Genomic DNA, 25,942 nt, shown 5'->3' on the forward strand with positions numbered 1-25,942 from the left:
ATCATGGTCACATGACAGCACTTAATCTGGCGTTTTACAATAAATCACAGTCTTGTCTGTCATTCTTTTACTGAAACACGTCTGTTACCTCAGAAGTTTAGACCAACTTTAAGCAGCAGATCATGTAGCCCAGCAGTGCGCTCTAGCATTACTTTAAAAGGCTTTAGTTTGATGTGGTCAGCTGGTCTATTTTGGTACTTGGTCCTGACTTTGTGTTGTTTTTAGTCTTATTTTCTGTGTATATCATTATTTGTGTATGGTGCATTTGTTCTTAACATTTTTATAGAACTTGGCAATTCCATAGAATCTAATATAAATTGCCCTGCAAATAGCCTGTGTAAGAGATCTGGAACTTATTATTATTATTATTATTATTATTATTGTTATTATTGTTATTATTGTCAGTCTGCAGAAGTCACCACCATGTTGCATAGTGGGAACTTGTTCTGAGCCTGGCTCTTTTAAAGGCAGGCATGTAGCTCCAGTGGGGATCAGTGAGAAGACACCCAGCTATAAACCCTCCGGTAGCTCTCCAAGGGGTCTGCCTCAGCGCGTAAAAGTTGGGACGCACCGCGCAGCGTTTATTATCCCAGAGGCTCCCATGTGCTTCACCGCGGTGGGACGTTTGACTCGGATTTCTGAGATTTTGACACCTCGTACACGTGTGGGTCGCCGACAGATGAAAACAGAGAAGTTTTGGCTTAAGTTTCGGCGTTTTCCTTAAACCGGTCATCTGTCCCGGGGCGCAAAGGGGACATGGGTCAACTTTATGGTGCGACACTGATAACATTTGGCGCTATCTGTCTTGTTTTTCTATGGGAATCTGGTGCCAGCTCTATCAGGACGACGTTTGGAGTGGACACCTCGGGGTAAGTCGCAGTGAAGCCTTGACTGATTTTGAATGAGCAGCTTTTGATGAAGCCATGTCAGCTTTATCAGCAAAATACGTTTAATAAATGATGTAGTGGAAAGTAGTAAACTATGATTTCCAGTCGGTGATCATCTTAATAAAGCAAACTACCTCCATAAAAATCAATTACACATTTGGAAAAGAACATGTTTATGATTTTCTCTTTTGAAACACCCTTCATATAACTTACATTAAGTGGTGCTAAAGGTTTATTTATAAATAGAAATACATTTTGCCAAGGTTAGTATCTACTACATCAGTGATTTTAGCAGAAAAAGGTAGACTACAAAGTATGCTTTTACTTGAGTTTTGATTTCCATAGTTACTTAATTGCCAGATACTACAGTACAGCCATATTATCGTTTTTTTCCCCCTACTGTCATGTTGCGCTCTGTGAGAAGACCCCCAGATGAACCACTGTAGTGCGCCTGATCTGATGTGATTTCCACGGAAGGAAATACAAATGGCTATGGGGAACTCCAAATGGCTGGAATCGGTCGCGGTGCAGAGAGCCAAATGTTATTTGTGCTCAGACATAACATGACAGATGTTATTAAGGTGCTCACAGAGAGTAGGTCAGGGGGTGAGCAGAGGATGCACGGAGCACATGCACTCAATAATCTGATCAGGGAAACAAACCACTGGGATGCAAACCTGCAGACACTGCTGAGCAATGCACAGGTTAAAATAATAATAGCAATCCAGCAACATAACTGATCTAATAATTCAACTCTGTTCTCTGTCTGTATCTGTTGTGTATCAGCAACTTCACTCTGCTCTATTTTTACAATTGGCAAGAAAGAGCCATGGACCACATTACCTTATCTATGTTTTATTCTAAATATTTTAGATTCTGATATGATGGGATGAAAATTTCCACTGGAGAGATTAATGGCCATTCTGGTTATATAAACATGTGTGGTAGCTGATTTACTGTCTAAAGGAGCCTGTGTATGGTTGGGTTGGCGCAAAGCAAGCTAATCCTAACTGTGTATGACTATAGTATTGGACTGTTTCCCTGACTGTGAAATTTACCTCAATAAAATTACACCAGTGGGATTTCAATATTTCATTTGTAGTTTGGATTATACTGCCTGCACCCATTCTTGACAATCAGAGAAGACACATTGTTTAAAATCATTTACATGCCAGATACTGCTGTACTAGACAATGTACAGAGAAGGAAGAAAAATTTGAGCCACTAATATCATGAGCAGTGAATGATAGAGCTGAGGTCAAACCCCACTTAAATGCATTTGCAGAACTGAGTGCAGGACCTTGTTGAGGGAGGGGAGAGTGCACACACCTCCATGACCCACCTTAGCATGACTTATATTTCTGACCTAAATTCAGTTAAAGCTTGAAGCCAGTTTTTAGCACTGCTTCCATGTTCTCCGCAATACTCCCTAAGACCTTCTAGCCAGGTCAGGAGTAATGTAACACCATCTTCAAGCCCATCACCATCTCCTACTTAGTAAAGATGCTGCCTTTCAATTGGACAGTCCAGGCTTGAGACTCCATGCTGGCAAGCATCAACCCTGCTGAAGTTTCCTGGAGCAGTACACACAGTCCCTACCAGCTGCAGGGCTGCTGTTCTGTAGCTGACCCTGGCCTCTGACCTCACTGTGGAGGGGGATAGAGAAAACAGAGTGGCTCTACAGGATCACATTATTATCATTAAACCTGCAGCAAGCCATACAGTCTGGATGTATCCAATAGATACCAGTTGAAGAAAGGAGTAGTGGAAGATTTGCCGAAGTGAGCTTGTGACTAAAAGGTCACTGGTTCAGATTCTTGGACCAGCTGGGAAAATATGGCCAGGTGAGGTGATGAGCAACACTCTCCCCTCCCTCAACAAGGTCCTGGAGTTCACATCAGCATCTTGGGGCTTGACATTATTAACTGGAGTCGGTCATGTTTTGTGTCTGTACGCAAACACATTCAGAAGATTGCTTGGATGTCATGGATTATACCTGAACTTTCACTTACGTCATTGTGTATCAACTGCTGGCAGGCAAGTCCTGTTCGATACACACACAGCCTACCTACCTGAAATGAAGAGCATTGTCCTGTATCATCAGTCTTTATACAGGTTGGAAATTAGCATATGACCTGTTTGCTCCTCTGTTGATTGGATCCAAAACCACTAATTACGTGGAACTGTTGCAGGTTTTAAAATGAATGAAATACCACATAACCTGTTTATACTGAGCTCAAGATGCAGTTGTTGCTTATGCACAAAATATGCATACACCGAAATTATACACAGAAGTTGGTATTTATTAAAAAGAATGTGTGGTGGGAATATGGGTACCTCCACTCATAATTCACCCCATGCGCTGGAATTTATGTGACATTATTGTAATATTGTTATTTCAGTATACTAAGTGTCCTTAATATCCAATTTCATTGTGCTTGTTTGATTTTGTACAAGTGTCAACCTCCATTTATGGCACCATTTATGTACATACAAAGATGTTTAGTCTTGAATCCACATCCAGTTTCCCCTTGGAGATCAATAAAATGAAGTATAAAGTATTTCTGATTCAATCAGAAATTTATGCATCTGGCCTCTGGATGTTTCTATTTCAGTGTAAAAGGGGTGTTGGTGTGTAGCATACTTTTAGCACTGATGAAATAGAATCTTCCCTGCATAAATAAAAGTTTACAATAATGTTGAAATATAATAGCTATTTTCTTGGTTGCACCCTCTTTATTCCAGGGAAGATTGTCCAGAGAACAAGATCTTGACAATGGAGTATCCCTGTGTCAGAGCTGGGGGGAAGAACAGCACGTGTTTCAGGTAAGAGAACAACTGTCCCTCTACAACAGGGCTTCCTGTTTTTTATGAGCCCGGGTCACAAAGTGAAACTAAATACGAAGAATTACATAATACCTTCATATTTTGGTATTCACCCGAACTTCTTATTCAGCGCCACCTCTTGCTCAAGGATACTTTGAAAAGACACATGGCTGTTGATGCCTGTTGAAGGGATTGAACCTCAAACTTAAATAGATGGTGGAATCATCACTCCAATTGCTGCCCCATTTCCAAAACTTTATATATCCCTTTTGGCAGTTGTGTATATCAGTGTAAAACATCATTCAATATCTCAAACACCTTGAGGATCCAGTTTGCAAAACTGTCATCATTTATCCTTCTTGAAGCAACATAATTCTTTTCAAGTGAGGTGAATAATTTTTTAAATTACATGCCTTTCTCTTTCTCATTTTGGAAATTGAACTAATTTATTTTGACCTCCTTGGTCCTTTTGATCTCTGAACCATCATCAAACTTTGCAAATGCTGACACTTATTTATTTATTTAATATTCATTTATTAGTTTCATCCACAAGTTGTTTTGTTCAGTCATTTTCTAAGAGTAGTAGTATAGGTGCTGTTTTTCACATGGTGGATATCTCACTTTGGAACAAAACTTTTTCCTTTGTATCGTAATTTCCATCTGCACCGAAATGAATTCCTCCAGCCTGGCTCCGAGACAATAAAAAGGAGCTTAAACTTGCGTTTTCTCAGTTTGGGTCCTGGAGTAAGAAATAAGTAGGTCTTCACTATAACCTTAGAAATAGAAGTTCTCAGGCTTCAAAACAAAGGATACCTGTAGTTATGTATTACATATATTCAGAGGACATTGTGACCTTGCACTCTCCTGCATTTTACAGTTTAGTCTTTTAGCTGATGAACTTCCCAAATCAACAACATTATGAAATTATCCAGAACCACTAGAGTGAAAATAATAAGCCTCATTTCCCAGACAAACACATTACTAGCAAGGAACAATAACAAGCACAGGGGTCCGAACCAAAATACTCAATTTCACTTTAACCCTAAAATGATCACGTAAGAGAGAAGTACAGAAGTACTAGTATACTAGATGAGGAAGATATGGAAGGGGGGGTGTGACTCATGGTGGGAGAGGAAGATATGAAGTATTTATTTATTTTTTTTAAAGAGATTAGTCTTCTAGCTAACCTTGGTTTTGCTCTCCTCTCTGTCTCTGTCTTGAATGTCATCATTCTGCATGAGCATTTTGAAAAATGTCCTAGAAGAAACATGAGAATTGCATCTGTAGCAGTCATAAAGTACGTTGAGCTGTTTTAGAAATTAAGAAGTTTAGCTTTTGATCCATTACAGAAAGAGGAGAAAATCAGTGTAAATTGCTCGTTTTGACATCTTGATAGCCTTGTTCTAAATCCCAACTTTGGCTTAGATTTGGTTGTTGGTGTAAGAAGAGCCTATTATAAATGAGGCACCGGGTCTGGTTTGAGGCCAGAGGATCTGATCTGTTTACTGTCAAGGTCAGAGCAGCAACAGGCTCTGTGTCTGGTTTGATTCCTGGCTCGAAAAGAGATTGATGGAGCTGATGGTCCTGTTTTCCTTGCCAGGGTAGCTCAGCACAGACATGGATCAAACAGTATTTGCAAATCCCTTTTACACTGCAAAATATTCCTGTCTGAACAAAGTAGTCAGTGTCATATTCAGTCATAAAATTACAATTTCAAAATAGGCTCTTGGAGTGGTTGTGAGATAATTTCTGTCATTTCCCAGGGAGGCTCAGGAATTTTCTGAAAACATCAAGATTTTGCAGCAAGGCAGAGTGGGGCACACTGTGGCGTTTGTTTATCCCTACTGAAATTAATACATTTTTGTCTTATTGATGAAAATAATGTTTTGAGGCTTACAGTGATAGTTAGGTACACTATATGGACAAAGGTATTGGGCCACCTACACATTACACCTACAGGAGCTTTTATGACCTCCCATTCTAAATCCATAGGCAGTAATATGGAGTTGGTCCTCCCTTTGCAGCTGTAACAGCTTCCAGTCTTCTGGGAAGGCTTTCTACAAGATTTTAAATTGTGTCTGTGGAAATTTTGCCCCGTCCATCCAGGAGAGGATTTGTTAGGTCAGACACTGATGTTGGACCAGAGGGCCTGGCTTGCAATCTCCGTTCTAGTTCATCCCAAAGGTGTTGGATGGGGTTGAGGTCAGGTCTCTGAGCGGGCCAGTCAAGTTCTTCCACACCAAACTCAGCCAGCCATGCCTTTATGGAGCTTGCTTTGTGCACTGGGGCACAGTCATACTGGAACAGAAAAGGGCCTTCCCAAAACTGTTTCCACAAAGTTGGAGGCATAGAGTTGTCCAAAATGTCTCAATAAGCTGAAGATTTCCCTTCAGTGGAACGAAGGAGCCGAAACCAACCCCAGAAAAACAAGCCCATAGCATTATCCCTCCTCTACCAAACTTTACAGTCGGCACAATGCAGTCAGGCAGAGAATGTTCTCCTGGCATTCACCAAACCCAGAGTCACCCATCAGACCGCCAGATAGAGAAGTGTGATTCCACAGACTCTGTGACTCCACAGAACACGTTTCCACCGCACTAGAGTCCAGTGGTGGCATGTTTTACACGAAGCTCCTGGTGCACAGTTTTTGTGCTGATGTTAATGCCAGAGGAGGTTTGGAGCTCTGCAGTTATTGAGTCAGCAAAGCGTTGGCCACTTTTACGCACTATGAGCCTCAGCACTTGGTGACCCCGCTCTGTAACTTTACGTGGTCTGCTACCTGGTGGCTGAGTTGCTGTGGTCCCTAAATGCTTCCACTTTGCAATAATACCACTTACAGTTGATCGAGAAATATCAAGGAGGGAAGAAATTTCACAAACTGACTTGTTGCAACGGTAGCATCCTATTACATTACTATTACAATGCTCAAATTCAGTGAGCTTTTAGAACGACCCATTCTTTCACAAATGTTTGTAAATGCAGACTGCATGGCTAGGTGCTTGATTTTATACACCTGTGGCAAAGGGACTGAATGAAACAGCTGAATTCACTGATTAAGAGGTGTGTCCCAATACTTTTGTCCATACAGTGTATTTTCTACTCCATACACTTGTAATAGATCGTCCAAATTTGACCTGTCAGCTTCTCCCCTGTCGGGAGATCAAGCATAAGAATCCCAACTATGACTTTAATACTCGATTAAATGACCTGTTGTGCTGGGCAATTATTGCTGTGCATAGTTTGTTCTAGCCATACATAGGATAGCTAATGTGAGGGTTTGCCACTTACCACAATACAATGAGTGCCAGAGAGGTTAGAGAATCATAAGGAAGTACTGCAATCACTTCAGTGTACTTATGTTACTGTACTTATGTGTGAATGACAAAATCTGTGACTGTCTCTTTAAGCTACGATATCTATTTCACCCAGTTTCTGCTTCAGTGTGTGGACTGCCTCAGGCTGCTAATGCTAATTTCAGTGAGGGCTGTGCATGAGAGTGGCTGATTAGTCTAATCGTTAAGCCATCAAGTCCTGGCAGGCTCTTTACCTGGCACTTCTCTTGTACTCTATTAATCTTGGGGGAAAGTAATATTCACCGTGTTTTTTTCCAAGATGATATATTCAGCACTGGCAAAAACAGTGACACCAGAAAGTGGTTGCAGCAAAAGTGAATTGTGATAATTATGGTACTTAAAATGTAGTATAAATTGTTTCTAGCAGTTGTATTTTTTAGTATATTAGTAGGTGTTTTTTTTTTGTTTTTTTTCAGCCCAATCCCGCCTCTGCTGAAATCTTCATTTGTTGCAGTTGTTTTCAGGGCACCGTGGCTCTGACCTTTGTGCTATTTGCAACTGCTTGTTTACATTGCTGATCTTTTAATCTAAGCTTTGTCCGCCGCTGCGCTCGATATAATTTTGCCGTGGCTGAGAGTGTTGGCAAAGTGCCTAAAATGTAAACGTAATGTCTCTGTCTCAGAGGGGTTTGTGGTGTTGAGCAGAAATAAACCCATGCTGCGCTCTCCATCATAACAAAGACCCGGTCGGCCACATGTCTCCTCCCTCTCAGTGGTGGTTTACATGGCAATAAGGGTGAATCAGCCCAATTTCTACGTTTCTATTGTTCTGCCCTGTCTCTTGTTCTCGCTCTGTCATCCCCGGAGGTCATATTTGAATTGTGCCAAGCCAAACATATGGTTTGTGCCCACAGTGTGTGTGTGTGTGTGTGTGTGTGTGTGTGTGTGTGTGTGTGTGTGTGTGTCTATGTTTACATATGTGTCTGTCTCAGAGTTGTCTCTGTGTTGTCTCCGCTGGCAGATACAGCAGGTTTGTGATGATGAGAGTTAATTTACTGCTCCTCTCTCAGCTCTACCTCTCTAAACACTCTCAGCTGTGGAGTTCAAGTCTGAGAGGCTTGATGGGCTCAATAAAGCACTAAACTGTCCTGTCTGTAGACTGGTGCACTGTATTGCTCTGGTTTGAATACACTGCATGGCTCATTGCTCTGGTAGAAGATATAAACAGCATGCTATGGAATCTGAGTTTATGCACGCAATGCTAGACCATATAGCACCATATATAGCAGAGTTCTCAGGCTCAAACAAAGCCATGGAAGATGAAAAATTTTATTTCTGTTGTTTCCTGCTGTATCCTATTACTTTTGCTGCCACAATGGCCCAATATTCCCAAGTTTCATCTCACGAAAGGGATGGAAGTCTGTTAGGAAGGATGTGTTGTAGTTTAAGAGTCACGAGTTCAATCATGGTGGGATGAGAGATGGTGTTAGTGGTTAAGAGAGACACATGTTAAGACATTGGTTTCGACACACTTGATCCAAATTGTTGTTGTCCACACACACACACACACACACACACACACTCCCTCTCACTCTATTTCTCTCTCTTCTCTCATTCTCGCTGTCTTACACACACACACGCGCGCGCACACGTCTTTAACAATACAGGGCGGAGCACGTAATCAAGTGGAGACTTCCCTATAACTCCAGCTGAATGCAAAAGAGGAAAACAAGTGTTAAATTCTGTCGTTGCTTACCGTAACTGTTTCTTAACTTTGTCTCCAGGAATATCTTGAGTCATACACGCTCTGGTCTTGTTGGACAATTTGCATCTCTGAAGTTTCTCTCTGCGGGGGTTACTGATATGATTACTATGCTGGCGCCTTTCAGACATTTTTGCTTTCCAAATCCATTATTCGTCTTTCTTGTAATCTGAAAACTGCCAGAGAAGTACACTGAACTTACATGAACTCTTTCTCTCTCTGGACACACACACACACACACACACACACACACACACACACTCACTTCATGCTAGGGGATTCTAATATTTTGACCCATACATATAAACTCAGCTCCATTAGTCAAAGAAATAATTCAAGTTTTAATAATGTGAGTTTAAGTTTTAGTGAGCCTCAGATTTCAACCACAACCACTTCCTGCCTTGACTCATTACAGTGGCCATGCAGGATTTGCGGTAACCAATTATATGCCTCTGTGAACGTGTGTGGCAAGCAGATGCATGTTGACTTTAGAAGGCAGAAAAGCCGCCTTTACACCTGGCATGTACATGTCTCATATCCCGATTGCGTCAGCCTGATGTGGCTTGCTCATGCATATCCAATTTATATTTCTCTTGCCAAAACGCTGAATTTTGCCATATTTGTATGTACACCTTCTAAAACTGACAGTTAATGCCTTGACTTGCTTGTTCCCTGTGTCCACAAGGTTCCTGAAAATCCATTTTTGTAAATATTTTTCTGTTGAAGTTGGATGCCACCCTGTGTTCCTTGTTAAATCTGTGTGTAACACTTGATTTCCCTTAACATCGCTGCCATATATGGATTGTAAACTGACTGCATTTTCATTTTGTTATTGAAGTCGACAAATACCTCTCTAGCTGCGGTTTTGCTGATCAGATCTTCAACGTATTTTGGATGCATTTACACCTGGGCCCTGTTCCTCATGTGTGGAAAATTGAATTAGCTGCTGGATTTGTATGTTGATAGTTTGATACATTCTCTGAATTTTCAGTTCCTTGAGGCAAGATTAAAATTTAGTCAGACTTTTGTAGCAAGATAACAGCTGATTCAAGCTCAAACCTGAGAAAAAAATAGACTTACTCAGAGTTACCTGGTTTAATGACTGTGATTTGTGAGCTTAGTTTGAGAATATAGCTGCTATCTGCAGAAGCTAGTAGATAAAGGCATTATGTCTGTGAGCAGGAGACCTAGAAGCATAAAACCCCAACTCTGAAAAGAACACATGAGCTTCAGTATTGGGTTTGTTGTTTCCAGTCAGGGAACGGCAGTATTGGCTTTTGTTGGTATGAAGTGGTGAGTTTTAGACTTAGTGGGTTTGAATTAGTGAGTTAAAGTTTTTGCTTTAGTCTTAATTAATGGACTGCAGCTTTGAACTTTGTTTGATGCTATTTGTATGCAATCACTGTGTATTCCAGAAAGGAATGGTTACAGATTATTTGTTGTTAAATGCTAACCATAATTTTGTCCTTTCTTTTCAAGCCCGACCTGCTGGGCTGCATTAGCTTATTATATGAGCCACACCACCATCTCTGTAACAGTTCATACTCTGTCAATGAGATAGAGGCCTGTCACGAAATGTCTGCATAGTGAAAACCAGGGGTAATGAGGGGTATACCACTGTGTGTGTGTGTGTGTGTGTGTGTGTGTGTGTGTGTGTGTATGTGTGAGTGAATCTTAGGCTACATCCTCCTCCTTGACCGTTTTATATAAGCAATTAGCCATGGAGTGCCTATAAGACACCCTAAGCCAGAGATGTCAGATATAAGGCCCGCGGGCTAAATCCGGCCCTCTAGCACATCTGATCCGGCCCCCAAGATGTTTTAGAGGGAAAGGGGCCCACTACCTACTATGAGTATGGCACCCCTGCCCTAAGCTGTTTTAAAATCACTGTAAGTGGTATATTGCTTTAGTTACTACATTTACCTATAGCTTCAGGTATTCTTAAACATAATAGCTAGCAAACGTTGGTTAGGCGATGTTGTTAACTTACCACACATTGTTCTCGTGGTTTCTCTTCTTTGGATGATGGAGATCAAAAGGGGATTGGGCCGCAGCAACGAGAGGTATTTTTCCAGTGAAGCAACACGACACAGTGGGTTCTCCAGCTGCTCATACATAAATTCATGTAGGTTCTATTGTTTTTTTACCCTCTGGCATATTTTGGCAGGACTGGAATTATCCATTTTATAATCCATGATTTAAACACCCTCTCTATGAACAGAAATTACACATTTTCTTTTTTTCAGTAACACTTTACAATAAGTACAACAATTAACGTTAGTTAATGCCGTAATAAACATTAAGTAACAGGTAATAAACATTAAGTAACAGTTAACTAACCGTTAACTAATGTGTCTAAGAATCATGTACTAATACTGTTCATGTTAAGGTATTAGTTTATATGTTATTTAAGGGTTATTGTAGATAATATTAACATTAGTAAATGCCATAATAATCATTAATTAACAGTTAATTAACCATTACGGCATTAACTAACATTAACTAACGTTAATTGTTGTATTCTTATTGTAAAGTGTTCCTTTTTTTTTCTTGAGGAGGATAAGGATGATAATGTTGTAGTTTCCCTCTTAACCTTTGGGAACCACTCTAAAGGTCCTTGTTCCTTCACAAAACACCAAGTCCTCCCCGTGCGTGTGTGTGTGTGTGTGTGTGTGTGTGTGTGTCACCCAGCAGTATTTAAAGTGTTCATTACTGAGACTTGACTCAGCTCCAGGCCTGGACTCCATCTCCATCTCTACAGCTTCTCTCTTTGTAACTGGGCCCGACCTCTCTGTTTGGATCTGCAGAGACAGAAGCCAGGCCTGTGTCTAGTAGCCCGAATGTTCACACTGGGGTTGAGTTCAGGTCAGATTGGCTTCATACATCAACACACTGTTTTGAAGCAGGCCTTTACACAAGCAGGCGATTACACAACTATGATCAGTTGTAACATTGTACTAACCAGTTAATGCCAAGTTCACATGCCGAATGTAGCCCCTGATTTTCCACTCACTGACAGTTTATGGAGATGAGAGAGAAAAAGCCCAAGATTGGAGGCAAATTGGCGTTAGCAAATCAGTGCTCGATCGCTGTATGAACTGAATCGCAGACACCCAAACCTGGACCTGTCTGGGATTCCAAATCCTGTAGGGTGTGAAGTGTTGTGACTGGCAGTCAGGGTGGCAATCAGTGGCTGCAGCCAGTGAGAGCACAACATATGGGGTGGCACTACAATGGTAGTTTTGAGACCAGACAGACTCATTGGAGATTCCTCCTGGTGAAAGATCTTGTAAAGTGTCACTCCCTGTCGCCGCTCAGTCCCATAGTGAGAAAACCACATCGACTACAAGAAAGTTGCGTAGAGCGAACAGTACAGCAATATGACAACTCTGAAAGTCATGTATAGTGTCTGCTTGGCATACATCTAGCAAGTCTAGTGGTGAGCCGCTAATATGTGTCTTTTATGAGTTTAACAATCACAAACATTCCACTACAAGCTCAGTATTTTGAGTAGAAAAATGCATTTGACAGGGATGAGATCTGTCATGAATGTAACTCATTTGCGGCTCTGCTCAGTTTGACAGTGTAATCATAAGTCTTTTCCAGAGCCCTGCTGAGCCCTGGCAGGGTTTTCTGCCTCTCCTGGCGCTTATTTCTCTTATCCATAATGAAATCACTCATGAACAATGTGGGAATATTTGTTACATCTGTTGTCTTTGTAGTGTGGCTGTGACTCTTGCATTCCTTAGTATTGGACGATGTATTGTGGGAATATCCAGCACAGAAACATTGTAGGGGTCATTCATAAAACTCACTGGCAGGGTTGGCATGAAGTAATGGGCTGAGACCGTCATGGTAGTGTGTTTACTTAGTCATGAACATAAATTACTGAGTGAAGTTTTACTGTTTGTGTTTTTGCAGGACCACCATCGTCTTTTGATCATTTGCAAGTGCCGTAGGCCGTGCACACAGGCAAAAACAACACCTGCTTATATTTTTTTAAAGTCGGTCTGTGATGAAGTGAGGGACTGCCGCTCCAGGAACCTATTTACTGTTTTCTGTTAAATATATATTTTATTTACTCATTCACCTTGTGTTGTAACTACCATGCTAGTTATGCACATTCAGTTTCTTTAATGCCTGTTCTTCACATAACATCAAGTCAACATTTGGGAAATGCCCCAAACACCCACTAATGCAGACTTCAAAACAAACACATGTGTTTCCTTTGTTCCTTTTATTTCAGCACGTGACATCATCAGGGCACACCAGCTGCCAGGGGAGATTTGTTTTGCTAATTATGTTTCCAGAAATTGCAATTTATAAAATATACATTGAAAAAGAGAGTAATACTTTTTTTTGCTTGATGGATATTTCCCATGCTGGGTTGAATTGTTTTGATTGTGTTTTTCACTTGTGGAGGAGGTGGAAATAAGGGCTCTCCTCTCTGTGCCAGTTGAATGGTAGGTGCCAGTTGGGGTTCAGCCACTGTGGTCTGAGGCTTGCAGGAGGTAACATGGGGCACGATGCAGCTATAGATCTGCTGTGAATGAGGTCACTTAGACACTTACACTTGGGCTTGATATGTCTTCATTTTTTAAATAACTTAGTCACTTTTCAAAAAGTAAATTTTCAAAGCTGAATTCTGGTTTGCCTGTTCTGGCTCTCATCAAAGAAACCTTTCACACAGTCTGCTGGTTCCAAGAGTTTCAGAAAGTTGCTCTGCACACATAGAGCCATGGGATACAAGGATTAAATATATACACACAAGAATAGGCCTAAATAACAAATTACTCATAAAGATCCTCATTAGTGACACAGTCTAAGTAAGCCCACACTCAATAATATCCTGGTGTTTTCAAGCCAATGACTCTACAGGCAACTGGAGCCTATTGCATTATGGCAAAGTGCTGCAACATCGTGCAACACTTATTCACTTATCCCGAGACCACGTCCTCCAAAAGAGCCAGGTCAGAAATTTCTGACTTTTAATCAGTTTTATCTCTTTACTGACCATAGATGCAGCTTGTTTCATTTTGTCATTTCAGTTGTGAAAATCTTATCTGGGGAACATAAGCAAGTTAACTAAAGCCGAACCTTTAATAGGAATTAGTGTACTGCTTTATGGTTTAACTGCATTTCAGTCAAAGCAAATCCTTTAGGTGGCTACTCCCCTGCTATGCAAAAAAATATTAAAATACATATTTTTTGCTTTTAATTTGCAAAGTAGAAGCTCCAGTCAGTTCCTTAGACCAGTCAAACAATTCTCTCTAAATGTACTGTTAATTGCTCTTCATGGCTGATTTATACCCTGTAAGACAAACAAATTATTTTGAACGTCCTGGATGACACAGAGCTTTTGTCCTGCACCTCCTGCCAATGGAAACAGTGCCGACACACACTGTATGTAACTGTACTCTCTCGAATGACCAAGACAAACAAGACAGATAATAAAGGAGAAAGTAGTTGAGTTGTGCTGATTTCCAGGCCTAGAAATGTGGAGCATCCCATGTTGTCATGGAGACGCAAAGTAATTGTCTTTAATTCTGTGATTTAAAATAAGGGTTTTTTTTGTTTTGTTTTTTGTTTTGTTATATTATGAATGTTAGCAGTCATCAATGCTGGTGGACAGGGTCCAGAAATACTTTGAGCTCTGTGGTTCAGGTAGAACAGATCTTAAAAATGTCCAGAAATGTAGTAACTAATAACTTCTAATGTAGCAAGGTTTTCCCAGCATTAACTTTTATATAATTCTTGTATTTAACTTCTTAACATTTTACCTGGTAACTTACATATTTTTTTCTTGTACATTTGGCGACCAAAACGATTCTGAGAACTTACATGTTGCTGTAGACACAGGATACACACCAACACTCAGGCGTATTTAGTATATGCTCCAGGTTGTCAATTGTCTAATGAAGTATAAACCCACCTTTAGGTAGACGTTAAACTTATAACTACACAGAGATGTTTATTTGAAATCATTATAGCTATGAAAACATCATCAGTGCTGCACTCTGATGTAAGTGGATCTAATTGGCTCTAAGAGTCGCTGGCTTGAAACAGCTTGTGACAGTGAGCTGAGATCCCAAAAGTGCCCGGTAAATAACAGGCCACGCTTGTCACAACAGCTCAAATACAGGAACTTTTACCAACACTTGTGGAGTCCACCAGCCTGTTTGTCTCTCCGATCAAACACCAGCTAACTCCACCTCCAGGGACAGTCGTCATCCAGGGATGAGGTAGAAAGAAAAAGGTGCCAAAAGGTGACTTTTCAGGTGGTGTGGTCCCTCTGAGAGTGGAAGATGAGTAAAGTTTCAGCAGTTAAATCTCTGAAATAACACTGAGCTGGGAGACGCCGAGTCTGGGCCCCAACAAACTGATTGACTGTCTCCCTGATTAATTTACTTGCTGACTGACTGACTGACTGACTGACTGACTTACTGACTTACTGAGTGACTGCCTCACATCAAAGCATGAGCTTGTTGTATCAAGTGTTGGTGTTTCACCGCTGGCAGAGAAGTCAATTCACAATGGTGAAGAAGATGCTTTAAGAAATGTTTAAGCAAGAGCATAGGGAATCTCTCTCTCTCTCTCTCTCTCTCTCTCTCTCTCTCTCTGTGTGTGTGTGTGTGCATGTGTGTGGACAGTGTGTGTGTGAGTGCACAGCTGGAGCTTAAGTAGCACTATCCCAAGTCTTGAGCGCCCTCTCATCTCCGTTTCTTTATTTGTTTCTTCATGGATTTACTGCATTAGTCTTGGCTCTCACTTCACCTCTGGACCCGCCACGGTCTCCACACACACTCTCACAGTTAATACCACCACTCCGCCACCCACACACACACACATACACACACATTATAACCCCTGTGTTAGTGCCACACTCCTTTCCACTGAACCACACAGGGCTGAAACAGCCTGCCAGCTGCAAAGACGGAGGGAACCCAAAACTAGAAAATGATGATACTGTAGATAAGTAGATTGACAATACAGACTGATAGTCATCTTTTATCATTTCTTTTGTTCTCAGCAGTATATTATGGAATGGCTACAGGAGGAAAAAATATCCATGTGATGTTCAAATCCCTGACTTACTTTGTGGTGAAATGTTGTAATGTTTCTTGCCTCTTCTATTTCAGTTACTGGTTTTCTACATTTCCCAGAATAACATTTTAACTCAAAACACGCGGTGTATTGTGGCAGTCTTCTGTGTATTCTTCTCTATTGAGGCTACTGTTTGGAGAGCTGGGTATCTCCGTCTCTTGAACACTGGATTTCTTTTGTTAACTATTGTTGCAAGATGATGGATCAAGAAAGAAGCTCTTGCTTTTCTGACACCAGACCTGAATTTTAATGGTGACATTTAATATAGCTAAAAAAATTACACTCATTTAAACTCTACCATAGTGCTTGAGATATTTCAATGTGACATCACATTGTCTGTGTCTGACCGACTGTCCAATGGAATAAAGTATTTATCAGAATCAGAAATACTTTATTGATTCCTGAGGGGAAATTGGGTAATATACATCACCGAGCAAGAAAATGAACCCAGAAAAAGCAAGGTAAATCTCCAGTAGTTTTTTTTTCAGTTTTACAGCTAGAATAAGTGACTCATGAAACTGTATCCATACTAAAAATTGCAGCTGCGTTTTTGTGCCTGTTTGGGAAATATTGTTGTAACTTGAGCACAAAGCTCACATCCTGTGCTCCCAGAAGATTTCCCCATCCATGACCATACCACCACTATAATTTAATTTGGGGAAATGCACTACATTCAGTGCTGCATGTGATAGGATGGATGGGATACACCTCTCTGTTGCAGCTTTGTCTGGTAAGACATCTGTGTTTGCAGCTTTGATACAAAATGCATTTTCCCTACAGGACAGCCACCCCTGGGCAGCACAGAATGTGGAACAAATGTAGACAAGATAAAAAGCAGAAGAAAAGAATGGAATACTGCAGTTTAGAAGTGATCTTATTTTTTAAATTTTATTTATTTTTTTTATTTCATTTTAAGTTTTATTTATATACATTTTTTGTCCAAATGAAATAAAGCTGCATCTTGGCTGGCCCAGTGTTCCCCCTAGCAGGGGGTCTGCCTGGAAAACCGTGTAAAGCGCTATAAAAAGACCAGGAGAGGGAACTCAGAGCAGGGAGGGAGGGCTGCTGGTTTTCTCCCCTTTTACTGTCTCAGATGAGTGGACGTGGTGTCGTGAACGAGAGGTTCAGCACCAGAGCAGCAGCTCCACTTAGCCAACACTGATATGACATTTACTGTCCTCTCTGCTCTCATACACTTACCCCTCATTTTTTTCTCTCACATTCTTTTGTGCCTGACATTTTTCTTCCTTTCTCACCTATACTTCCCTCCCTCTCTTGCTCTGATATTTGTTCTTTGAAACAGAAACATAAGTCATTTATTTCCCCAAACATATTTGCATACACAAACAATTTGTACCAATGAATTGATACCAGATGACGCACACATGCATGTATAGACACACACACACACACACACACACACACACACGCACGCACACATACACACACACACACACACACACACACACACACACACACACACACACACGTGCACACTGTGTATGTTACACTGTGTATGGATACTAGACTGCAGGGCTGAAGGTTTATGCTGACCCCCTCTTAGTATATCTTGCTATATCAATTAATCAGATTTGATCAAATTTTATTTATACATACGTGTGTGTGTGTGTGTGTGTGTGTGTGTGTGTGTGTGTGTATGTGTGTGTGTGTGTGTGTGTGTGTGTGTGTGTGTGTGTGTATGTGTGTATTGAAAAGCTTTTTTAATATACCTCATAAGTTTGATTTGTAACTGTAATGTGATTACTGAATTACAGTAACGTGTTTCTTTGTAACACGGTACTCCCAACACTGAATGTAAGTCATACATCTCACATGTCAGCAGTAAGCCCTGTGGGCCTGTCACCAAGTCAACGGTTGAATATCGAATATAGAAAACTGATAAACAACAAACAGAGAAATTAGGTGCTAAAACCAGTCGTGTCAGACAGCAGGAAACCCCAGACTGAAGAATGGACAGGGTGATTTGATTCAGGTCTGAAACAGCAGGCTGAGCAGAGGTAATGAGGACCAGATGCCTCTATCTGTGCCTGTGTGTTTATATGTATGTGTGCATGTGTGTGTGCATGTGTGTGTGTGTGTGTGTATGTGTGTGTGTGGCACAGGCGCATGTGTGCAACATCAAACAAGTGCTGATGTATTGTTGTCTTGAGTGTGTTCCCCACATTTAACATCTGAATACAGGTGTACAGTGTGTGTGCATGTGTGCATGTGAGCGCATGCATAAGTGCATGTGTATGCTATCATACTTCATTTGCAAATGTCTGGACGATTAAATGTGACTACATTTATACGTGCAGGAGCACAGTTGTACCTCACACTATCATGTTTATGAGTGTGCATGTGGGTGCATATGTGTTGTAATGCTTTGTAGATGTCTGGTGATATCATGCGATCATGCATTTGATATGTCTATATGAGTGCGTCCGTGTGTGTGTGCGCGTGCAGTGTATTCCTGTGTGTTCTGCTGATTTACTTCCCGCTAACGGCCGTCTGCTGCAATCACCCAGAGGGCATTTCAGTGAGGCACTGACAGCACTGTCTTCAGCCAAACCCTCATCATCAACACAGTGGACGAGGTAAAATCGCGCCTTCTCAGCTCGCTTGTAAGCTCAGATCAAGAAAGGACTCGGAGAAATTTCAGCTCCTGCCAAGTGGAAAGTGAACAGCCGTCTTGCACATAAGGCCGGCACACTCAGGCTAAACGCGATCCACCACAGATTGTTTGCATTGCCTCCAGAAGTCGACTGGGGCGTCCTATTCAAACTATCACTTTTTTTTTTCTCCCCCCTTTGGCGTTTTTGCTCAGTGTACTTTGGACAGCGATCAACACACCCTAAGCTGTGGGAAAAGTAACCTGTTCATTTTTCTCACACTTGGAGTTGACACAAGACTCTCTCAGTGATGGTACGCTGCTCTGAGGTTTGCTGCAACGCTGTTTCATTACTCTGAGAAGCGCTCACTGCTGTCCTGTCTTCATTTTCTTCGAGAAGGCTTTTACGAGGGCCTTTGAGTTACACTTCCTGTGTTTAATGGAGGAATAATTGTTTTCGTAGAGCCATAGAGTAGAGTCGGACCACACCAAAACCTCCAGTAATCATCTTCCATCTTTTTCTCATTAACACGCACCTGAACAGCCCTCTGGACTAACACAATGCCTGCTATTTTTCCACTGTTTTATGTACAATCTGCTCTGAATTAGCTCTTTTCTGCCCTTTTATGGTTGTGCTGTCATTGTCAATACCTCAACCAAACAAATCACACCAATTGAGTACAGGCAGGGGTGGCATTGTTCTCAGGAATATTGTTTGAAGTTCACAAGCCCAGCGGGTGTACATGCCTGCGCGTTTAAACATTTGTCTCTTCAAAAATTGAGACTAAAGGAAGTGTGGGGTGTTACAGCTGAGGAGTTACAACTGCACACTGTTATAAATCTCTCAACACCGGGGGGATTTTCCAACATCAAGGCTGTTACAAGGCCACTTGGGAGATTTGGAAGACCCTTCTGGTCTTATCAGTCCATTACCTTGAGCCTCAGTTAGAGCCTGAAGTGGGATTCTTAGTAGAAGTCCTCCCTGAAATGGCTCTCAGGGAGGACCTCGGCTTCCCTGCTTTCCTGCCTGGCATGAAAACTCTCACAGACACATCATTATGAGGGATCTGTCGTTAGCTTGACCTCACTGTTGAGCTGCTGCCATTTTCTCTTATCTGTCACTCACTCGTCCCGCTATGGCCCCGGTTTTCCCCCCTTAAATTTCTCTATCTCTGTATCTGACCTTCCATCGCCCTCTTTTTTTCTCCCTCCATGTCATCCTGTCCTCCTTAATTCCATTCGTTCAATTCAATGTGCTTTACTGATATGGATGTTGAAAGGACAACCATATTACCAAAGCAAAGAAGTAAAAATAATCAACATTTTGGACAAAGAACCCTTCTCTCTCCCCTTTCCAATCTTTTAATCTGCCCAGCTGACCTGTAATTGTGTTATTGTCTTTCTTGTTCTCTCTCCCGCTCTCTCTCTGTTTCACTCTCAATCTCTCTCACACATAAACACCCAGAGAGCCCTGCTTCCCACCATGGACATAATGACATGGATGAACATGAGACATCAAGTGGAAACGACAAATTTCGATAAATGTTTCTCATCGCTATAAAGATTTTAGACTTGCTTCTGTGTGCAGGGTTTTTGTCAATGATAAAGAAATTATACCATTAATAAGAATGATGGCACTTAAGTCGATGTGTGATGTTTCCACCAGCGTCCCAGATATTCCCATATAATGTAGGTAGGATGCAACAGTAACTGTTTTCAGTACTGATAGGGGGACCAGAGTCTTCCTTGGTTTGAAGCCTAACAGGGACTTAAATGATGCCTCTACATTATGAGTTCCTAGAAGCCTTGTGTTCTCATGCATAAGGAATCCATTGTGCTTTCACAACCATTAGTCGCTACATTAGAATATTACTAGGGGCGTTACTTTGATTTCCAGACAGCATGAAATATGGCCAGTGTAAACCAACATGAAACAATAACAACTCCCCATTGCAATACTTGAAAGGCTTAGCATCTCACTGCTGGAAGTGTTTTCTGGTGGAGCTCTGTGTTGTGTGCAGGACGCCTATTTATTCACTTCAGCTCTGCAGATGGAAATGGGCCTAATTTGCATTTATTTGTTTAAAACATGTACTTGAAAGTTGGGTGGAAACATTGCTTGTCTATCTCTCCTTTCCTGCTTTCCCCACATTTTCTCTGATCTCCATTTGCTGTCAAGTAAGATACCAACCCTCTAAATCCCAGTAGACTTGGCCAGACAAAATCACGTGTGCGTCTGTCACAGAAAGCAGCTCAGAGGGTCAGAGATGCCACATTCCTGCAGTGACACTGAGACTGGAAGGGGTCACAGAGACCAGAAACCCCTGGGAGAGCAATGTCTTCCCTGGGACCCACAAACAGCGAGACATTTTCATCCCAGCCACTCCTGAGACTTGAAATTTGGTCTTTACATCTTGTTTTCCTTGAAACCAGTGCAACCGCCAACACATTATTAAATAAGTCACCTTGTTGGGACCTGTAATTGTAGCCCTGCACTCACTCCAGCCTAGGTCCAGTAAGTGCAGTTCTGAGTATGTTGGAGAATAGTGTTGAAACTGATTATTTCCCAAGTTTTGTTGAAATCTGATCAGTGGTGCCTGAGATATTGTGCATGACACACAGTCCAACCAGTCAACAATGCAGCGGCTCACTTATAAAGGAGGTGGTGCGGTTCAGTAATTGATGAAGTTCAATTATAAATCCTGAAATTTTCAAGAAAATGCAGATCAGACTATTTCACTCATTTTTTCTCCAATTTGTCTCATTTCAAGGATTTTACTGAACTAAATGACAATTCCTTGAAATAAATCAAATCTGGCCTATTGTAAGAATCTGTCACTTAAAACCATGTAGAATCATCTCTCTTTTTTTATTAGAACCATGAGAATGTGTTAAGAGGCCATGATGATGCAATGTTAATAAGACAAAACTTTATAAATCCCCAATGGGGTGAAACATCTCAGCACAAAATAGAGGAAAAAGACATGAAAAGAACAGAAAGAGGGAAACATTTTGCTGCAACGTCCAGTGGCTCTCCATCAGCTTCTTTGAGTAATTTAGTTTGAAGGTTGAAAGTCTGAAAATGATCACAGATGCTGAAACCTGAGGATTAGTTGTGAGGACAGAGGCAGTAGGGGGGGTTGATGGATGGAGGAGATTGGGGGGGCAGGCATTTATATTAGGGGTTAATTGACACTCTTATCAGGCCTTCACATTAGCACAAACAGCTCCAGCTGCTGTGACATGACAAGCAGCCAATAATGAATGTAAGGAATAAAGCTAATAGCCATATCAAAATACTAGAATGAATAAGTTTGTAAAGTTGAGGGTAAAAACATAAGAGCAGGTCTAAAAAGATGTTGTTTTTTGATGGGGAGTCAGAGATGGTAGACAAAGAAGAGAAATGGCAGAAAGATGAGGGGGAAGAGAGCAGGGAGAGGACAGGAAGAATGCAGGCGAGCCTGTGTTGGGGGAACTGGTGGAAGTGGTTCAGACCTCCTGTGCTCCCAGTGAAAGCTTCTTCTGTTGGGTAAGAGCTCTGATGTTTCCCCTGAGGCCCTGGCCCTGGAAGTGGGCTGGCAGAGTAAATAAACACAGAGAGGAGGTGCTCACGCTCGTCACACTAACACCTTCACATATGTATACTCACACAAGCTTAAAAAGAATACTCACATGACCCACACACACACACAGTTATACACTAATGCCCAGAGCTGTACGTACAGTATTGTGCAGTATCCTCACACCTTTGTAAGGAAGTTGGCGGGAAGAAATTTAAGGGACCATCCTTGTGTTTTTTATGTGTTTTAGCCCATTGACGACACTCACATGATGACTGTTTTCCAAAGCAAAGCATATATATTTTTAGATTTTTGAATATGCAAAAATGTAAAGGTTCAGGTGATAAACCTGCTTCAGATTTCTCTGCTGCTATTGCTTGCATTCACTTACATGTGATGGACATTTGAATTTAGGTCATAAAACAGTCTTTTCTTTAGGGACTACTTTCTGGCAGTGATTGCATTCTGTTGGTTTCTGAGTGCAGCAGAAAGGGATGGTGCCTTCATTTGCTATCGCTAAATCAGAAAAACTCTTATTTGGTTGTTAGCCAGATTGACTATCCTAACTTTTTGGAAGCAAGAAGCAGCCAAATCCACATCATCCTTTTAATGATATCTGTGTTTGCTCATCATTTGTCTTCTGGGTTTGATTTTCCAATCAACTTACGTGTGAACGCAGTGCTGTTTGACAAAAGACTTTGAAATCCCAGATGTTGGAGCCTCCCACCAGCATGGGAACATACCAGAACTTCTCAATTCATTTCAGGCATCAAACTAACTTGCCACGCAGTGATCAAGTAACTTTGGCAAAAATAAACTTGGGTGGGATGTTTACAGTGAGGAATTTTATATCTCCAGTAAGTTTACAGTCTCTGCTAGTTGATCTTTGTACTGGACTGAAATGGAAAACTTTGGAAATACTAGATAGTAATGTGAAGTGTAAATGAATAGTAGTAAATGTGATTAAAAGATGCAAAAATATGGTATGGTCCTTTGACACTTTTAGTTTGTAGTTTCATTCATTTGTGCCAAAAATTTGTGTTTTCTGTGGAAAAATATAGATATTCTGGCTGTAAGGCTTCATCAAGTTGACTGAGTATAGTAAAAATCATTATGGACAGAACATCTTACAAAAACATCTCAGTCTAAAATTACCACAATTACAACAGCAGAAGCGTAACACCTTGAAAAACATAACCGACAACATCAGCTCCATTCAGAAATGAGCATACAATACACAAACTCCCCAAAGAATGCATGAAAAAATGGTTGTGGCAGCCCTCCAAAACATTTACAGAAAACAAGCCAAGATTTTGGCCTCAGCTATGCAATGTATTTTATTGATGGTCACATCATGCTAATGTGTTTTGGCATAATCCTTCATCAGACCATCATACGCAAGATGCACTGCCAAGTTTTTGTAATGCTTCTGATTGCGTCAGGTTCTGTGTAAACACATCAGTTATATCTTGATGAACACAGATCACGTATGTCGGCAACAACATCACTAAAGACACATGAACAAGTTACAGCTGGAAAGACAGAAAGACTAGGTGAATAAAGAAATAGCACATCAAATACTAAACATGCAGTTCGGACAGTGTTCAGTTCCCTTTCTATGCACATTAGGGGAATGCATTTTACAGTACAATCAGAAAAAGATTGTGACATACTAACATGAGTCCAAAAGTCTCCCACTGCATGTAAACCCTCTAATACCAAGACCTCAACATGACAAGCACGAGACACACAAACACACAGAGTCAATCTCCTGTCTTTGAGTGTCAAGAGGCGCTGACCTCCACTGAGCTCCACTTCCTCTGTTCCTCCCTCCTGAGTCTCTGGAGAAAAAAATATTCAGCTGACAACCTCCACCCCCCCCACCTTTTTTTTTTTTTTCATTTTACCATCCTCCTCCTCCTGCTGCTGCTCCTGTCAACGTCCTCCTCATTTCCTACTCATTGCATTTCCTCCCTTATGGTCATAAAATTACCCTGATGTCATCCCCTGTCTGTGTAGAGTCTGAGGCAGCTCACAGGAGGTATGACTCACATCGAGGCGCACAGAGGAGACCGATAGTGTTGCCTCACATCCCCTCAAGAAACTCTACCTGTGGACTGGGGGGAACAACATCCTATAATGTGGATGGGACTCATAATGTTAAGTGACTTTAAGTTCGTATGTGGAAAGCATCATCCCATACTGTGCCCTGCTCTCAGGACCCCTGCGCTGTCCTGGCTGGGGATTCAGGAGAATAGTGGCTTTTCTTGGGGCGCTATAATGAATATCCTGTCTTTGTAGTGCATTCCTGCCTGCGAATGCACAAATAAATCACAGAAATGCTGTATGGGAAACCATAACAGTAAGCATTCCTCCCTTGGAAAGAGACCCCTTGCTAGAGTACATAAGTTTCAGTGTAAATTGATCCAAGCACAGGCCTGCCTCTGGATCCTGTCTTGGTGTTTCTTCCAGTGCTGCCATGCTGATTTTGGCAGCAGCAGCAACAGCAGCAGTCCAGGGTTTGTATGTGGGCTTTCCTGCAGCCCTTGTTGTGCAGGTAGCTGCTGGGTCAGCTGCCACCAACATAAGGCACTGATGGGTCAAGGCTGAACACAAAGACGACCAATCAAATTTCATGACCGAATATGTCCAAGACACTCAATTAAATGATAACTTGCTGCCAGAGATGACTACTTCTGAATTACACTAAATTTTCCCAATAAATATCTGTGTGAATCCTTTTGCTGCTTGTTAATATTTTTTGAATGTTTAATGTTGAATGTTTAGCAGGGTGACCTTTTGTTCAGTCTGGATGCCCCTTCTTACTTGGCAAATGCATCATTATAATAGCAATCCGCCAAGTTGCAAACACACCTGGCCTTTAAAGGGAATGGTTGATGGCATTCCAAATTGTTTATGGCATGTTGTGCCCAAAATACACCCACAATTAATTAAGAGACAATCCCTTTTAACCATGTGCCTGGCACAACAAACCTTTTTTCTGCTGTTAAAATAGCAAAAGTGGACTTTGACACTCCTTAAATGCACTTGCACTGTGCTCTTCAGACAGTGATTAGCCTACAACACGTAGCAGAAAGTTTGGAATGAGGTTGCAGCTTGACACCAGTCTTCTATTCTTCTATTCAAACACTATTAATTTGTTAATTCAGCATCAGCTAACTGTTGGAAAAATGTAAGAATTTGTAAAAACTGAATCTTCTATACCTAGGGCCACTGACTAAAAACTAGGGCTGTAGTCTGTTAGTCGACTGGTCGATTTATTGGTCGATACGTTCTTGGTAGACCAAAATCTGATTGGTTGATTATTTGCCGTGTTAATTTTATCAGGAGTAAAGCACTAAGTGCTAATGGGGGTGTTTTCAGAACAAACGGTTTCACAGGTAACAGTCTGTCTTCAGAACACCCGGTGTCGCACCAGTCAACAATCCCGCTGCTGGCGCCCCTCTGGCCGCTAGCGGCGCCCCTCCAGCAGATGGTGCCCTAGGCAATTGCCTATATCGCCTATGCCAAAAGCCGGCCCTGGGTGCACGTGATGCAACGCTGTCAGAGCTGACCAACTCCAGTGTGGCATGCAGTGCAAAATAATTAGATCAAAAATACTGCAAATGTTAGTTGTTTATGTTTATTTATAATTCATTTAGGCAGACAAGGTTCCCAGGTAGGCTACTGCCCAGTTAATTAATCTAAAAATAGTAACTTTTTTTTTTGTGTGTGTGTGTGTGTGTGTGTGTGTGTGTGTGTGTGTGTGTGTGTGTTCCCGCCGCCCCCCGATTAGGTGACTTTTGGTCGAAATTTAGTCTTAGTTGACCAAGATTTTCTTTGGTTGACTACAGCCCTACTAAAAACCTTCATGTAGTAATTTGTTTCCCCCAGATATGT

The 25,942-nt window shown here is 41.4% G+C and overlaps 1 protein-coding gene across 1 annotated transcript in view; it reads left to right on the plus strand.

Annotated features, from left to right (window-relative positions):
* The first annotated feature begins 521 nt into the window (after positions 1 to 521).
* Positions 522 to 25,942, plus strand: part of LOC115355635 (collagen and calcium-binding EGF domain-containing protein 1-like) — a 39,066-nt gene continuing 13,645 nt past the window's right edge. The window contains exons 1-2 of the mRNA XM_030046495.1: positions 522 to 869; positions 3,633 to 3,713. Coding sequence (XP_029902355.1) covers positions 757 to 869; positions 3,633 to 3,713 — 194 coding nt within the window. The 5' untranslated portion in view covers positions 522 to 756. The remainder of the gene's footprint in view (positions 870 to 3,632; positions 3,714 to 25,942) is intronic.

This window comes from Myripristis murdjan, chromosome 3, assembly GCF_902150065.1.
Source record: "Myripristis murdjan chromosome 3, fMyrMur1.1, whole genome shotgun sequence".
Taxonomy (NCBI): domain Eukaryota; kingdom Metazoa; phylum Chordata; class Actinopteri; order Holocentriformes; family Holocentridae; genus Myripristis; species Myripristis murdjan.